General features: G+C 37.9%; 1 protein-coding gene across 1 annotated transcript; it reads left to right on the plus strand.

Moving 5' to 3' along the window:
* Window positions 1-183: 183 nt before the first annotated feature.
* On the plus strand, window positions 184-18,182 carry degs1 (delta(4)-desaturase, sphingolipid 1). The gene is made up of 3 exons (XM_076076629.1): window positions 184-421; window positions 14,085-14,827; window positions 16,030-18,182. The coding sequence occupies exons 1-3, from the start codon at window positions 340-342 to the stop codon at window positions 16,174-16,176; spliced, it is 972 nt and encodes a 323-aa protein (XP_075932744.1). The 5' UTR covers window positions 184-339; the 3' UTR covers window positions 16,177-18,182.
* The last annotated feature ends 521 nt before the right edge of the window (window positions 18,183-18,703 follow it).

Raw genomic sequence — 18,703 nt, forward strand, 5'->3', positions numbered from 1 at the left:
TTTAAGAAAAAATATTAAATTATAAAATAGCTATAACTTTGTGATTCTGTTTAGGCCAGCAGAGAAGGCCTTGCAGGCCCTGACGGCCCACCACTGGTAAAATGTGTCTCACTACCGATAGAGTTCGACAACTGCGTCATTCAACAATTCCTCCTCCACGCCGCATGAAGGTGGTAGGAGGAGCTGCAGAGGGTGCTCGGAGCAGATTTATCAGGTCAGCAAGGCGAGCCGATAGGCTGAAGAGAGAGGAGAGGAGAAGGACCATAGATAAAAGGAAAACATTTTTAAACGACCTTGTGATAATTTGTTACTTATTTATCAATAACGTTGATCAAAGAGATGGGGAATCGGGTCGCCCGTGAGGACTACGAATGGGTGTATACGGACCAGCCGCACGCCGACAGGAGAAAAGAGATACTGGGTGAGTTAGTTTATCGTAAGCAAGCTTTGCATAAACATAGTTAGCTTAACTTGGATAGAACTGTGTTGACTCGGTTTGGTAGCTATGCTGTTGAATAGCCGTTAGTTAAATGTAGAATGGGGTGTTAATACTACCACCATATCAGCTGACTCGGTTTGCTAATGTAATTTAGCTAACGGTTCCATATCCGCCCGTGTGTTTGCCAAATGCTAACTAACTTCCTACGGTTATGTTTTACGTTGGTGAGTAGTTTGCCTTTTAATGACTGACATTCACCACCATGTTTTTTATCAAAGTATAAATCGTAATGTAAAAACTAGTTGCAGCTATTTAGCTCAATCAAACATAACGTTAGCTATGTAACCTTAAAGTCACAGTAGTCATTTCGCCACTCCCTAAAATGACATAAAGCTAACTCACTTTTGAGCTTCTCACAAAACAGTTGCTGTAACGGGTTAACGTTAGATACTGCCATCGATAGATACACCATAACACCGGGCTAACGCACGTACTTTACACTCGCGTTAATGTATTAAAGTTCGGGCAGTTTGAGAGATAACACAAGTAGTCAGCTCAGCATTACATAATGAGAGAATGACTAACTCCTTTTTGCACAACTCATACTAAAGCGATGTGAGTATGGAAACAATGAATTTGTTAAGAAAAAATGGCCCTGTCATGCTTAGCAGAGAAGTATGTTATAGTCTCTTCAAAATTCAACGCTAACTATACTATTTCAAATACAGTATGTTCTGTATCTAGGTTACTTATTCTAATGTTTTCTTGAAGTTATATTATTCTGTTTTAAATAGTCGGCATCTAAATCTCATGTTTTTATGACTGCACCAGTTTATAACATGTATTGTCAAAATGTTGTTTGGGGTGCAATATGGTAGGAATTTTTATGTAAGACATTTGAAAAATTAACAAATTGTATCAACTGCATGTGAAGAAGTATGTTATGAGGTACATGTAGAGATGGGTATCGTTAGGATTTTATCGATATAGTACTATCATCGATACTGCTTATCGGTTCGGAGCCTTATCGATACTCTTATTGGTTATTTTTGATTATTTTATGAGAAAAAAAAGACAATTAATTAAAAAAGAATAGACATTGCTTTATTATTCATGGCTGCAGCCTTAGCCCGACAATCTACAAAAAAGTTCCCAAATCCTTAAAATACAGATGCAGCTAAACAATTAGCTTAGAGACTAGCTTTTTTTTGGGTCTGTTCTTATTGTCAAACTCCGTGTGGCAGGGGTAATTAATAGGCGGTCCTGGTCTGGACCCAGACGTCATTGAATCCGGACCTGGACCGATAGATAATTGAGAATATTATTGACAGCTTCTATTTTAACCGGCACAGCTTTTCCAGCCTTTATGGCACTCGTTAGTAGGGATGGGTATCGTTTGGGTTTTTTCTGATACCGGTGCTAAAACGATACTTTTAAAACGATACCGGTGCTTGAACCAATACTTTTTTCTTCAAATTGAACAATATATTAACTGTTTAAAGTATACTATAAATATAACACTTTGCTTCAAACTACAGCTTCAAACTTTTTAACTTCAAACTATGAACAATATATTAACTGTTAACAGTTTACAGTATACTTAAATAAATGTAAATAAATACAAAACACACACACACTCTGTACACACACTACAGCTTCAAACTTCAGCAATTATTTTGCAGAAATATGAGCATATTTGGCAAAATACGACACCTCTCCTGACTTCTTTTATTTTATTTTACCAGTTGGTGGCACTAATGCGCCAATTCATCGTTTGCCAACCGCCACTACACCTCAAAGAAGAAGAAGAAGAAAGTTTCGCGTGCCTGTGTTGTTGTACTTATGAGCGGCAGCGCTAAGTACCCGGATGTCGATGGAGGAAGTCAGTAGCCTGCCAGCCGTTTCACAGATCTCGTTCTCGGTTTTTTTAATAAATCATGGCCGAAGCTTCGCTAGAATGATGGAGGGGTTTGTTTCTAAGCGCGCACAGCTCGACCGGTTGTAATAATACTATGAGTGAGGAGCGGAGGACCGAGGCTGCCAGGACGGAGTCATCAGAGTAGTGTAAAAAAAGTATTTCAATCGGCTCAGGTGAAAGGAAGCACCGAAATCTGCGTTGCGTTTCGGTCCGGTAGATACCGGTCGTATAGGAACCGGTGCCATATTGGCACCGATTTTCGGTACCCAACCCTACTCGTTAGGCGGTCCAGGAAACACACCCACCAATTGCATGCGTTGTAAATCATATCATGTGATGCTACTCAGCCAGTTAAATTTGTGTATTCCGATAAGCATCGCGGCTTGAGTGAGATATAAACAGACGGAAGAGACTGGACAGTCAGAATAGTACTAAGTTATAAGTTATTTCACATGCCGTTCTCCAAAAAGAGAAAAGTGGACAGCGAAACTAGATTCTTTAACTAAGAATGGACAGACTCTTGGATACATAGGGTTAGGGTTAGTTCCTGCACACAGATTTCTCTTATTAGAAGATGAGAAGAATATAATATCGTGGCTTTTTGGGGTGACATCACTTCAACCTGAATTTAAACTGCAGTGCAAAGACAATTCAGTTATATTAATTTATCTAAAATTAAGTGCTTTATTTTAAGAAACACTTTTCAAAAGCTTTCAGTAATGTTTTTTTATTTTTTTAATCCAGCCCTTATTGTAATTGAAATGAAAGAACATTTATTTATTATTAGAGTATGTATTATTTATAATTCATCCAGCTAAATTTGAAAACTGACAAAAAATATTGTTTAGATATTATCAGTTGTCAGTTGTTGACTACATACAAACGTTAATACAACTGCTTGGCTACTTCACTAATTATGGCACTAAATCATAGTGCAAGTTAGACATTAATGTGATGTCCCGGACCTTTGCGTGAGGAAATGTCTGCACATTTATGTTCTGGGTGTGCGCCAAATGTTTTGATAGATTGCTGGTGTTTCCTCACTTACTTTTAAGGGTTTTATTGCATTTGATATGGGAGCTCTCAGCATCTACTGGAGTAAAATGTATAGCCACACTTTCTAACTTTTTATTCTCTCTGCCACGATGTGTCTCACGCTGTACTGAGCCAGAGTCGGTGTCTGTGTTAGAGTAAAGCATGCAAAGACAGAGACAGAGAGAGGTTTGCTGCGCTGCTTTTTTTTTTACAAAATCTCTCTCCGTAACTTCTAAAGTACCGATAGCAGAACCGTTAACTCCGGACGTTATTGATACCTTATTTACTCCTGTCTTATCGGTTCCCGTTTAGAACAGGGTATCGGGGAAATCCCTAGGTCTATGTATTGTGTTGTAGAGATATCTACTGAAATGAGCATGTTAATCAGCTATCCCCAGCCCATCCTGTCTTGTAATACCACTTGTAGATCAGAGAAAGTCAAGGAGCTGGCACAAGGACATTTTTGGCATTTTTCCTTGAACAATAATAATCAAAATTGTTACCAATTAATATACTGTTGATTAACTAATTAACATATTGTATTCAATCAAACACTTAATGGTTCCCTACTCAAAAATGTGAGAATTTGCTGCTTTTCTGTTCTTTAAATTACAGTAAATTGAATATCTTTGGGTTTTTAAACTGTTTGCAGGACAGGTGAGAACAAAGCAGTGACTCAGGCAAATACAACATAATTATCCGATTGTTTCACCACAGTTATGTTCTAAAACACGAATAAACATCCACACCTCCTCACAAACCTGTGGGAAGGTGCTGGATTTTGAATGAATGCAGCCTAAGTAGGGTAGGAAATTTACATATTTTTAGAGGGCAATTTTTGCCCCCACTGACTGAAATCCAGGGGCATTTAAAAAAAAAAATTGGGGGCACTTTTTAAAACTTGTGAAATAACATTTAACCTTTGTTCAAAATAATAAATATACTTATTTAGGCTTACAGTATATGAGCAATTGTCATCAAATGGCAATAATAAGACTATTAGGCAGTAGTCTACAGATTCAAAGTGTTTTCTTCGATTTTTTTAACAAAAAACAAACGTATATCAGACAATCATATTCAATTTTATTCTTATTTCTTTGTCGTTATTTATTGTTATTACATTTTTTAAACAACTATTAACAATTATTAGGTCAACGATGCCTTGATTACATATACATCAGTCATTGTATGGAATTATTGAGAAAAATATTTTTGTAGCACCTCAAATATTGTGATATTACCCATTTTTGTCCTGAACATATCCATTAGTCATTGTGTGGAATTTGAGAAAAACATTTTTATAGCACCTTAAAAATTTCAAAAATGTGCCATTTGAAGGTACAAATTCAGTTCAGAGTTTTTGTTTAGTAAAATATCTTAATTGACTGTCAGTCAGGTATTATTAATTTCCAGCAACCCTCAAATCAAATAATAAAGACACTTTACGCACAATTTAGGTGTATTTTCCCTTTAACTCACAAGATGCAGGTAGCATGTTTTATACTTAATGTGAATATAATTCTTTTAATCTAATTTCCATTATGCAATATGTATACTTTGTTGGCATCTTATTCTGAAAACCGGATGTTCGTCTGAAGAAACCGGATGTTGTCTCACGTTAATCTTTCCGCTAACTTTCAAAGTACTTCGCTCGTTCCCGATCTGTGCCGCTTGAATGCGTTTACCGTGAATTTCAGCATATAGGTGCACTACAATTTAAGTGTCTGCTAAATTGACCGCAGTCACAGGTCTGAAGCGCTCCATTTATTTATTTTTTTAGAATGTTCGGTTCTTCACGCACACGCAACATCAGTCAAGGCGAAAATCAAAAACATTCTATGGCAACTGGACCGGGTCATATAGGCTACGGTGTTTTTGACAAGTTCATTAAATTATCATTATTATTAGAGGAAATTATGGGGGCATTTTTTGCCCCTCTCCTAGTGATATCGGGGGCAAAATTACATTTCTTGGGGGCAGTTTTGCCCTTTGCCCTCGTGTATTTCCGACGCTGAGCCTAAGTGACACTTATTCTGTGCCTGTCTCTGTTAGGACTGTGAAGTCTGTGAGCCTGGATATGTCGAGTGGCGTGACAAAGCGGCAGTTTTTGAACTGGGAATGAGATTAGGCTGTACACCCTGCTTATTGGCTGGGTGTTATGCCCCCAAGTGGGTTCCAAATGCTCTTCATTGATACCCAGAAGAGTCACAACCACAGCAAAATAAGAAGAAAGATAAGATACTGGCAGAGGACAGGATCACAGGGATAGGTAAAGACACTGCCACACACTTCTAGTAAGTGATGATTGAGTGGGATTATTTTTGTATCAGTTACATTGTTTTTTATGAAATTGTTGCATGTTATACCTTTTAACTAGGGGTGCAAAGGATCACAAACCTCGCGGTTCGGTTCGGATCAGCAAAGAAAAGGGGAGGAGACAAATATAACTTTGCTTTCCATTTATTAATTAAAGAACTTCAAGAACACTTAAAGCAAAGAACTTTGGGCTATAGTCTTACATGAAAACAAACATGTCCAATTTGAAACAAAATTAAATAAATAAAGAAAAATAAAACTATTCAAGAATACTCAATTCTGTTAAGTTTAAGTGCAACATGAGGTATGTTGATACCCTCGTCCTTTGATCAATATTGAAAGAAAAAAACAGCCAGTGTCTGCAGCATCAAAAAAGTGGAAAGAAAGAAAGCAGAGCAGACGGAACTGCTTGGTAACAACTTGGGTCTATGTTTACTTCCTGTCAGGTTATGTCATTCAAATACACTGAAATAATGTTTACCATTACTGTAAAATGGTCTACAACTTTACATTTTTTTTCAAAAAGATGAGAATATCTACATTGTCTGGGGAGAGGGTAGACCTTTCTATGGTGACTGGGATATTGCTAATGGGCCTGTCTAGCTTCCACTGTGCTACTTCTGTCAGCACCTGCGTGTCTACAGCACCTGTCTGTGTGACTCTCACAGAGGGGGCGTGTCTACAGCACCTGTCTGTGACTCTCACAGAGGGGGCGTGTCTACAGCACCTGTCTGTGTGACTCTCTCAGAGGGGGCGTGTCTGCAGCACCGGACTATGAATCTCTCACTCCGCCCTGATGAAGTGAACGGTCAGTCACGTAGCTCTCCGTTGCCCTGGAGGTCCACCCGTCTGTGGTGATGGCAACAGAGGATGCCTTAGATAATTTGTCTACAATCCTGATCTTTTCCTCTTAAAAGAGGAACGATCTTCTTACTGAAGTGGTTGCGCGAGGGGATTTCGGAGCATGGCTCAAGCACTTTAACCAGATTTTGAAATCCTTCGTTTTCCACAACGGAGAATGGCCTCATGTCTGCAGCAATAAGACCCCAATAGATGTTGTAATAGCTTTTGTGGTCTGATTCTGCCACAAACGCTTTCTTAAATGCCGCAATGATACGTTGTTGCTGTGCCTTTGCCCCCGTCACTGACAGACTGGGATGGTGGCGCTTCATATGTGTGGACATGTGCGATGTATTGCCGTTGTCGTTTGTCTTTCTCTTTAAACAATGGCTACATACCGTAACGGTTTTGTCCACCACCATCATCCCGTTATTATAACTAGCAGGGATGCTCCCAAACTTGCAACTTAAATGACGCCGGTGGCTTCCTCCGCTCGGCGTGACTTTCACCGTTCAATGCTTCTAACCTGCAGGTGATCCGAACTGATCACGGATCGATCCGTGATCCGTTACACCACTACTTTTATTATTTCATTCAATCATCTTCTCTTAAAAGATGCCTCAGATGCCTGATCAGAAAAATACTCAACCATAAATTCAAAAGTATTGCTGTGACAGTACTTGACTCAAAACTTTAAATGGTTATGACATTGATTGATTGGAGTAATGCGCTGTTAACATAATCGCTGGAAAATATATTTTTCCGCCAGTGTGGGGCAAGTGAAATCATTGAAACGATTTACTGTAACAACATCCACGTTTAACATCCCATTTAAGGGGCTGTATAGCAGCAAACAACAATTTGCTATGTGGAGATACAGTGGAGCAGAGTACAAAGTCAATCTCCCTCTGTGTTGTTATTGTTGGAATGCTGTTAAGCATTCCAACTATTGTTATCCTAATCTTTATTGTTGGAATGCTGTTAAGCATTCCAACAATAAATCTTTAAACTTAAATCTTTAAACTTTTTGAATTATTAAGCTTTTTACACATTTGTTTTTGAATGGGTTTCTATGGAGAAAATGTTCAAATCCTCTTCAACTTTCAAATCCTTCTACTTCCTCATACTTTCAGCTACAGACACCATTTAAACTTTCAAATGTTGAGAAAACCCTGATCTTTTGCCGCATTATTCAGGTTTTTGATATCTTTTATACTTTTTGAACTGTCCCATTTGAACTTTTATGATTTTTTCACTCCTTTTCTGACTTTATAATGGGTGTGTATTGCGCAGCTTAGAGTGCGTGATGTCACCGCTAGAGTGAAGAGCAGCTTGAGATTCTTGTGAAAAAAAGATTTGTCTTTTGCCACTGTGTCCACAATCTTCACTCTTCATGCATCATTTCTGGATGTAGAAGTAGCTAATCTTGTCCTTGTCGTAGACAAATGACTGTGGAATCCCACAGATTTACACATTTGACACAGAAGCCTGTAATTGAGAGGAAAACCAACTTTCTGCTCCATAGAGACCAATGTTAAATTTTGCTTCAAAAACATCTTCCACAGAACACGGTACCCCATTTCTAAATCGCCAGTTCAGCCACATTTTTTACACTACAGACACAATTTTTACAGGATCTGTTCTTCAACTCATCCTTCCTCTCATTTATTAATATCGGAGCAATAGGAGCTACGGTTATGGGAGTTTTGAGGATTTATTTGAGAGGTGTTTCCCTGTTTAATCTCCATTATATTCATATTAAGTATAAAACATGCTACCTGCATCTCGTGAGTTAAAGGGAAAATACACCTAAATTGTGCGCAAAGTGTCTTTATTCTTTGATTTAAGGGTTGCTGGAAATGAATAATACCTGACTGACGGTCAATTAAGATATTTTACTAACTCTAAACTGAATTTGTATCTTCAAATGGCACATTTTTTTAATTGTTAAGGTGCTATAAAAATGTTTTTCTCAATAATTCCATACAATGACTGATGTATATGTAATCAAGGCATCGTTGACTTAATAATTGTTAATAGTTGTTTAAAAAATGTAATAACAATAAATAACCACAAAGAAATAAGAATACAATTGAATATGATTGTCTGATTTATGTTTGTTTTTTGTTCAAAAAATCTAAGAAAACACTTTGAATCTGTAGACTACTGCCTAATAGTGTTATTGCCATTTGATGACAATTGCTCATATACTGTAAGCCTAAATAAGTATATTTATTATTTTGAACAAAGGTTAAATGTTATTTCACAAGTTTCAAAAAGTGCCCCCAATTTTTTTAAATGCCCCTGGATTTCAGTCAGTGGGGGCAAAAATTGGCCCCTAAAAATATGTAAATTTCCTACCTTGACTACTACTACTACTACAACTTCTGCTGTTGCTACTATTACTACTACTGCTACTGCTATTACTGCTACCATCAATATTATTACTACCACTACTGCTATTACTTATACTACATCTACTACTGCTATTCATGCTACTACCAGTACTAATACTACTACATCTATTGGTACAACTACTGCTAGTACTACTACTGCTATTACTGCTATTACTACTAATACATCTACTAATACTACTGTTATTTCAACTACTACTATGATCACTACTATTACTACTACTCCTGCTAATACTTCTACCTCTTCTACTACTAATACTACTACTACTTTTACTACTATTACTTTGACAGTAAAATCATTTAGCTTCAAGCTTTTCCTGCATTGTAATTCAGCTCTTAGCTTCTTTCTTCTAAGGGTTTTCAGGAGTGCAGTTCAATCCTTTTGGCCTTCAACATTTTTCAGACAGGTGGTCTCCCATTTCTGTATTATCAGCAATTTTTTTGCGATTCATTTCAGCTTTCAGCATTCCAACGCATTTTCAGCAGGAAATGCATTTTCTAGTTTGTAGCATTTTTCTATTCATAAAAAGACAATTCAAATAATAAGGAAATAAAAGATTGTCTCTTTGATTAAAACAAATCTTGTCATTCGTTATTTTAATGATGTATTATAAGTAGTGCTGGGCAAATTAATGCGTTATCGCGTTAATAATTGACGCCGACAATTATTTTATAGCGCGTTAACGCATTTTTTTATTTTGAAAGTCCGTGGAGGAAGTCTTAAGCAGACTACATTGATGCAGCGTGTGGGAGAATTATAGATAAACAAAAGCAAGACGCACCATCACAAGGAGAATACATGGCGTTACAACGTGCACCAGCTGTTGCTCTCCCTGGAGACTACTGGACATCGCTGCGGTCAACTCAGCAGACACTTACATGTTAGTGCACCTATCTATATGCTGAAATTCACGGTAAACGCATACAAATGGCACAGATCGGGAGCGAGCGAAGGACTTTGAAAGTTAGCGGAAAGATTAACGTGAGACAACATCCGGTTTCTTCAGACGAACATCCGGTTTTCAGAATAAGATGCCAACAAAGTATGAGTTATATTCACATTAAGTATAAAACATGCTACCTGCATCTCGTGAGTTAAAGGGAAAATATACATATGATATAAGAATGGTATAATATAAGAAATATGATCGCTACTGTGTAAAGGGAATACTGCTGTTAAAAAGAACCTTATGTGTTTAAAGTGTTTGCAAACCAAATGTTATTGCCCTTTTGTTCATATGGCAGTACTTTTAAAATAAAATTGCGCAATACACTACTTTTGAATTCATTATTGAACTTTGCCATAACAATGCGACTAATCGCGATTAATCGCAAAAAATCCATGCGATTAAAATATTTAATCGCGATTAAAATATTTATTTTTATTCATAGTATTCTTTACAGCTTTTCATCTATAACGTTGTCTCACTGTTAGCATAACAGTTATTTTGTAAACAAAGTACTGCCATTGTATTGAGAGTGTGGGACCATGAATGACGATACTCATTAACAGCAGAACTGTCTATTGTTGAATTATTAGTCTTTGTATTAGGGCTGTAACTAACGATTATTTTAATAATCGATTAATCTGGCGATTATTTTTTCGATTAATCGATGAATCGGATATTAATGGGCCAAAAAAGGCGAGTGAATAAAAACGTGTCTTTAGTCTTGCAAACTATACCACCCCTGCTTTACTACTGTTATTAACGAGCTAACGCTAACTTGTCATGCTTGTCAAGCTGGATAACGAGTAAACACCAGCACCAGAAGAGCTACTGGAGGGACGTTTCGTTCCTCACTTCAAAACAGAACAAAAGTAGGATTCTGTAGTGACTAACCCTGCTGTTGAACTCCCTTCCTCCTCAAGGACTCCAACATGTTTACGTTGTTGAATCAGGAAATAAATACTGTAGCCGTCTGTGTTCACCCAAAGCTCTACGATACCTCATATCAATAGAGACCGGACCAAACTATGTGTATAAATGTGTGTGTGTAAACCATATGGTACAAACAATGAATAGACGCTGCCGTATTTACTTCTAGATGACGTTATTCTGAGTGTTGGTGGAGCTGCTACAATGTTAGCATAGCCTATCCATCCGAGCTCCATTGAGAAGACAAGTAGCCTACAAATCAGCATCATTACGTAGTTATTTCGGAGTCCCTTTTTGTCGGTTTATTGCCGTTAAATCACAGCCAAATCAGTTTATTTTGTGTGCATACAGCTGTAGTAAACAGCGACGTGTGGCTTGCTAGACACAGTGAATACACTTCGATAAAATCCACAGAGCTTCTCTGGACAATGATATGAACCAGACATGACGGCGTTTAGTTTCCCGGGATATCTGGGACTTCCACAACACCTACTAAGCAGAAATGGAGGTTATTTTTTCCATGGTTAATGGCGGACAGTTGAACGGCTTTCAGGGTGATAAGCCACGCCCCCTCTCCGGCGCGTCCAGCGCGAATGAACACAAATAGTCCCCGGCAATATATATATATATTGAAGTAGTCAACAACTGTCAAATCAAATAAAGAAAGTACACATCAATTATATTTTAACAATTATTATTCTCAGTTTTCAAATTTAACTGGATGGATAACTGACATAACAGAAAGCTTTTGAAAAATGTGCATCTTAAAATAAAGTAATTCATTTTAGAAAAATGAATTTCACCGATTTGCCCTGCAGTTTAAAATTCACTTCATTCAGTGATGTCAATAAAAAAGCCACATTTTTCTCATCTTCTAACAAGATAAATTAGTGTGCATGATCTTTATCTGTGGTTATTAAACCACTTGTTTCAGCTCTATTCTCTCTGGTAACATCATTGGACGGTGAATTCATGTGTTAGAATTCTGATCATATTGGGCTCTTCGGTTTATTTTCTGTGACTTCATTTCAGATGTGAGTGGGTATATTTGCTCAAAAGAGTTGTGCTTTGTCTCGTAGTGGCGCTTCACATTACCGCTTTTAATAATCGTCATGGTCTCTGAACATGTGAGACACACTGGTTTTAAACTGTCTGTGGGAAGAATTAACCTGAATGAATCTGTTCATTCTTGGTTAAAGACTCTGGTCTCTCTGGTCTCGCGGACCACTTTTCTCTCGTCATGTGAAATAACTTCTCTGACTCACGTAATTATTCTCCTGCTCTTCGTCCTCTCTCCTTGTCTCTCCCGTGTGTGTATCTCACTCGATTCAGGAAACTTGTCAGAATACCCATATTTGATTGGCTGAGCTGCATCACGTGATGTGATTTGCACCGCTGAACAAGTAGCGTGAAGGCTGAAAAAGCTGTGCCGGTTAAAATAGAGGCGCTCCGTCAAAATGTAATAATTCTCAATTATCGGTTTTAGGTCCTGGGTCCGGATACAACAGCGTCTGGGTCCGGATCCGGACTGCGGTCCGCCTATTGGCGACCCCTACATAACATCCTGATTAACAGGCTACGTGATTGGGTTGGCATATCTGGCATAGCGTTAGACTGGTTTACATCTTACCTCACTGACAGAACTGCATCCTGCATCGCTCTGTTCTGTTCTTTAATGTAACGTTACTGTAGCGACGGAGCCTCTCCCAGCTGTTAACAGAATGTTGTGCTAGCGGGCTAGCTAGCGAGCTGTACCCAACATGCCGTTCGGCGGTGAAATTTTATAAATGTACAATTATTAGTGTTACAAATTGTTTATTTGTCACAAACTGTGTCGTGGTGTTTTGCCCTGTTAAAAAGCATTAGTTGTGGGTTATTAATTGTTGTTCAGCCTGCATATAGCACGTTTTCGAAACTCTTCCTTAAAGTGACAGCGCTCTCTTCTAAAGTGTCAATACAATAAATTGCTTCCCTTCACAGTTGGTAAGTATACAGTTAAGTAATGTTTTAAAACCATTGAAATAATACAAATATGAATTAACTTAAACACATATTTTAAGCAAATGATTTTAAATGGACAAAAAATATGAAATAACAAGTTTCAGTGCGCTACACATGCAAAGTCCCACTTGCCCATCAGGGCTATCTGACATTCATACTCATTCATATACCGCATATACAGCCTGCTGGGCAAATTGGGGTTAAGTCTCTTGCCCAAGGACACATCGCCGTGTACAAGCGGAGCCGAGGATCGAACACCGATCCTCTGATTGAAGGATGACCCTGCTCTACCACTAAGCCACAGTCGCCCCAAAACTGATTTTAAATATAACTAAATATTGTTTAGTTGTCAACACAGATTATTTTTTCTTTTATATTGCTATATTGTGAACAACAAGAGTGCACAAGACTGTTTAAACAGAAGTGTGTAGTACTAGTTTGTACGAGTGCAGATAGCGCAGAATGTACGGATCGGGTAGTGATTGACACGCATTTATATTGTTTCTGTGTCACATAATGAGCTGATAAATGATATGATGAAGTGATACCGGATTGGGGCATTGACTCCTGTACTTGCCAATACCCAATCCAACATTTTAAGCTGTATCCGAGTCATTTCCTCTAGTATAATGCAGTCCAATACAACAACATCCCAATCTTCAGCCTAAAAAGGACCCCACAAAGGACTTTCCATTTCAGGCGTTTCACTGTAGCCCTCTTATTCATTTTTATTTTTTCAGTAATTAAAGAAAGCACTCCAAATCTTCGGTATGAAGAGTTCTGCATTCCTGAAGTGAAATTCTGTAACAATTCTCACCTGCTTTTTGAATGTTTCCACTGGCTACCACTTGATCACTCTTGAAATAATGAAATAGAATTAACATTTGACAATATTCAACTGGAAAGCTTGTGTATCAGAATGTGGTTATGCCAGCATGCACTGTAGATGTTTTTTTTTTCTTGCTGCTGCCTTCTGACCTCTTAAACAATGGTGGGATGGTAGAATACATTTCACAAGGTGCCAGTCAGTACTTGACTCAGCACTCTTTGTTTATTACATTAGCTTAAACTAAATAATGCAGCTGTATACAACTTTTCTCTTTTTATTTAAATTTTTTTTTATTCAAATCTTTAGCTGAATTCCTTCATTTAAATGTTTTTTACCAGATGATCTGATGATTATTTATTTTCAGCATATGAATATGAACTGAGTTTAACTGAAGTTTCTTGTTTTTCTCCAACAGCCAAATACCCAGAAATCAAGTCGTTGATGGTTCCTGACCCAAGGCTGAAATGGATTGTGTGCATGATGGTAGCGATACAGTTTTTAGCTTTCTACATGGTCAAAGACTTGGAATGGAAATGGGTTTTGTTTTGGACTTATGCCTTTGGCAGCTGTATCAACCACTCAATGACGCTTGCTATTCACGAGATCTCCCACAACACAGCCTTCGGAAACAACAAGGCCATGTGGAATCGCTACTTTGCCATTTTTGCCAACCTGCCCATTGGCCTGCCCTACTCTGCCTCCTTCAAACGCTATCACCTGGACCATCACCGCTACCTGGGTGGAGATGGGATAGATGTAGACATCCCCACTGAGTTTGAAGGCTGGTTCTTCTGCACACGCCTTCGCAAATTCATCTGGATTATTCTGCAACCTCTGTTCTATGCCATTCGGCCCCTCTGCATCAACCCCAAACCTATCACTCAGCTGGAGATGACCAACATAGCCTTCCAGCTCACCTTTGACATCCTGCTCTGCTGGCTGTGGGGGGCCAAGCCTGTGGTCTACATGCTGGCTGGCTCAATGCTGGGGATGGGCTTGCACCCCATCTCTGGTCATTTCATAGCTGAGCACTACATGTTCCTCAAGGGCCATGAGACCTACTCCTACTATGGCTCCCTCAACCTGCTCACCTTCAACGTGGGTTACCACAATGAGCACCATGACTTCCCCAGCATCCCAGGACGCAGGCTGCCCATGGTTAGTACAGCTGCATGACTATGGAGATCACTGTTACCCACAGGTGGCACAAATCATACTGTCGGCTGCATTTACATGAGGTTAGGAAGGAACAAATCAGTTGGGTGGATACAAATCTGTCTAGGCAGGGAGCTTAGCTAAATCCTCCAACATGGTTGCACATCCTGTGTTTGTCACTATGTGAGAATGGTGTTTCAATGAAACCCTTTTTTAAAATTATTATCTATGATACTTGTTACATGAACATACTTTATGATCTTGTGTTTGTCTCTTTAACTAACTATCAAAGGGGATTTGATGTCAACAAACATGACAAGACTGAGATTTCTCTCATCTTGAGACAAAGGGAGTTTGGGGTTGGTATAGAAACCAGAAAGTTTTTGATATTGAGATAACACTAATTAAATCAGTATCTACTATCAGAGAGAATAGTTAAAAAAAAAAAAAGATGTTTAAATTAGATAATTGGGTCATGATTTCACACTGTGGGTCCAAAGATAATTGGGTCATGATCTTACATTGTTGGTTCAAAAATAATTTATTTACCATGACCCTTCTTACTTTCTTTAAATTTGTATGAAAAGGTTGTGAACTATACTTGGTTATAATCTGGTTCTCTCAATAAATGTGTGTATGGACTGTAAAGGTTCACTCCATGATTATTAGATTAGAGTCAACTGGCAACTGTAACAATTTAATTATTTATCTATCCGTTTATGGTATTTAATCTGTGCAATGGCACAGTGCACATAAATAAATAATGCAATTGTAACAATGGGCCACCCCTTAACAGCCTGCAGCCTGACATGATCGGTGTTGGTTTGAAACACTCAAATCAAAGTTAGAGAATACAGTTCTCCCTAGCCTTTGCTTATTTTTTATTTTTTTTATTTTTTTAGATTAATACTAATATTGCAAAGCAGGATATTTTTGATGAGTTTTATTTTGTTTGTCAAGTTTGGATGTAGTGCGTTTTACAAATGGTGAGGTAACAATATTGTGTTTTTTAATGTATGTTTGAGGAGAGTATAACAGTTGTTTCTTTTCAAAGTCACATCAGCAGTACCCACTTGTGTGGAAACAAAAGTGAAACCACAATATGATCTGTATGTAAACTGTAAACAGCTCTTTGAAATCTAATCTAAAATGCAACCTTAAAGCAATATTCCGTGTTTATTCTTTTGTTTCCTCTTTGTTTTCAGGTGAAGAAAATAGCAGCAGAGTATTATGATGACCTGCCTCAGTACACATCTTGGGTGAAAGTCCTGTATGACTTCATCATGGACGACGCACTGAGCCCTTACTCTCGAGTGAAGAGGAAGCTGAGGGGAGATGTCAAACAGGAGTAACTTCACCTAAAGCTGGGGAAAAAAAGCTTCAATGTCCATCGTTTCATCTAGGAGTTAACAGCTTTTCCAAATGAATAGATTCAGCATGGGAAATAAGGGGGGAAATTGTGAAAGAGTGCTTTTCCTCTACAGGAAGAGAAAATTGTTTGTTATTTGTAATGAAGTTCAGAAAGACCAGTTAGTTTGAAAATATGAGTTTGCTCGTGTAATTATTGGCAGTACCTAGGGTTGGTTACAAAACAAACAAAATGTATTCTAAACAAACTATAAATTGATGGGTGGATTGTCATAAAATGTGGTGTCCCCTTCAGGATGAATTGTAATCTCAATGGTGATCTTCTAATTTCTCAAAATATTTTAAATATTCACAATACAAAATATTCTCAATTTGTGCAATACTGTGGTTTAAAACTAACCCAAATGTCTACTGAAGGCATCTGTATTGTGGTCGGGCTCAATTCTAGCTAGTGTGCTGATGTGCACTGAACATGCAAGTGCTCTTTACTCATTGGACTTTCAATATCTCTGAGGCCACAAAGTGTTTATTACCACACTGATCAATAATGTGTAAAAAAAAAAATCAACAATGAAATATGAACAGACATCTGCTTCAAGTAGTTATTTAATCCAACCATTTAATTAGCGCTCTCTTGTCCTCGGCTCACTACTTGTCAGCATCTTAAATTGGTCAGTCTTTCTTTTTAGGGCCCTGGCACTGAAAGTGCTATGAGTTCGGACATATTTCTCATTGGCTGGAATTAACTCTGCTCAACCAAAAGTTGGCCGTTTTTAATTTAGTGTTTAATTTAGTTTAGTAGTTTTCATGTATTTTATACAAACTTTTTCAAACTCCTCCCAGAAGGTTTATCAGATTTGTCTCTGAGTTTTTGTGGAACAGCGTTGCTGTAGCAAGGCAGGCAATGTGAATCTTTCGTAATGACATGCAAAGCTGCTGTAACTTCACTTTATATCATCCAATCTGTCCCAAATTTCACATGCTGTGTAAGTCCAGACCCGAAGGAATCTACACATCCATATTGAGATATAGTCATTGCACCACCTACTGACAACAGGAAATTGGCAGTACCTAAAATAAAAATCATCCAATTAACATGAAATTTAAATGTGTGTTTAAATATGATATACAGTAACATGACATAATTAGTATGTGTTCTCTAATGCCACGTAGTAGGAATTGGGACAGAATTTGCGTAATTTCCACCACTGGCGTGTAACTCGGACATGCGCATAAGGCAAAAGGCTGTTCATCGCTGCTTGCAGATTTAATTTCTTTTTTTTTAAACTTTGCATTACGCTAGTAAGAACAAAACAACACTTACCCAAGCCCACACAGGTTGTTACACCATCTGTGGTGACTGATTGCAAACCATGTCTAAGGTCTTTGCATCGCTGTTTGTTTTCTGCTACAGAGATTAATATACAACTGAATGAACTTAGACATGTCTCCCTCCATTTTGGACTCCACGGTTAGAGGTTAACAACATAAAAGCAGCTTTGCTAGTGTGTGTGTGTGTGTGTGTTCGTGTGTGTTCTCGTTCAAGTGGATCAAAGTTGAACTCTGAGGGAATCCACTCATTAAGATTCCTCTGTATGAATTGAGTTTGTTGCAACATAGGTAAGTATGATCTGGTCTGTTTGAAAGGATCGATGCTGAGTTTATGGGAAGGCTTGCATTGGTTTACTTTGTATATTACATTTCTTAGAAATTGCTCTGCTCTTTAACATACAACACTTAATGTACCACGATATTATGCAACCTGTTGTAATGCTCCATACAAACTGTGACTATAACAAGTCAGTTTAATGTTGAGTTGTATATGAGTTGAAAGTGTAATATTCCTCAGTGCCTTCAGAGCTTTGTTTTCAATTCTGTTTGTGATGTTGATTTAAATGTTATGAATTTATTCACTTTGATGAAATAAAGTCAATTTTGACTACTTAAAAGCCAATGAAATAAATGAATTAATAAAAAATATATATATATACTTTTTACCCTTTAGAGTGTTATTCCTGGCAATAGAAAAGGGCAGCATTTAGACCAGGCTTCAAACTCCAAAAACTTAGGGAGAATCCCAGTTCTCTCCTCCTGAAACTGTCTTCAAAGTCAACCTCCCTGACTTTGTGGGCTAGATCTAACAATACATTTGACACGTGGAACCTTATGAATTTGTCTGGCAGGCCAGATTTGGCCCATAAACCCATCTGGCCCATGTTTATGTTGGAAAATAAAATGTACAGACAATATTGTAAAGTTGAATTAAGTAAAACAAACAAAATATATACTATTTAGGGGGGAGGGTGCATCTGTGGACTTGGACTCAGTTTTTCAAAAATCTGTATGGAGGGCTGCATACAGGTTGATACAACAGGAACACTTCCCTTCTGGGGCAAATTTAGGTGGGAGCAAAAACTTAATGGAGGGTGTGATGTGTGCACAGGTTCCCGATGTGGAGCCTGAAATACACAATTCTTGTCCACAACACATTTTACTTTTTTGAGGTATTAA

This window comes from Anarhichas minor, unplaced genomic scaffold (genome assembly GCF_050575085.1).
Source record: "Anarhichas minor isolate MPS153535 unplaced genomic scaffold, ASM5057508v1 ptg000058l, whole genome shotgun sequence".
Taxonomy (NCBI): domain Eukaryota; kingdom Metazoa; phylum Chordata; class Actinopteri; order Perciformes; family Anarhichadidae; genus Anarhichas; species Anarhichas minor.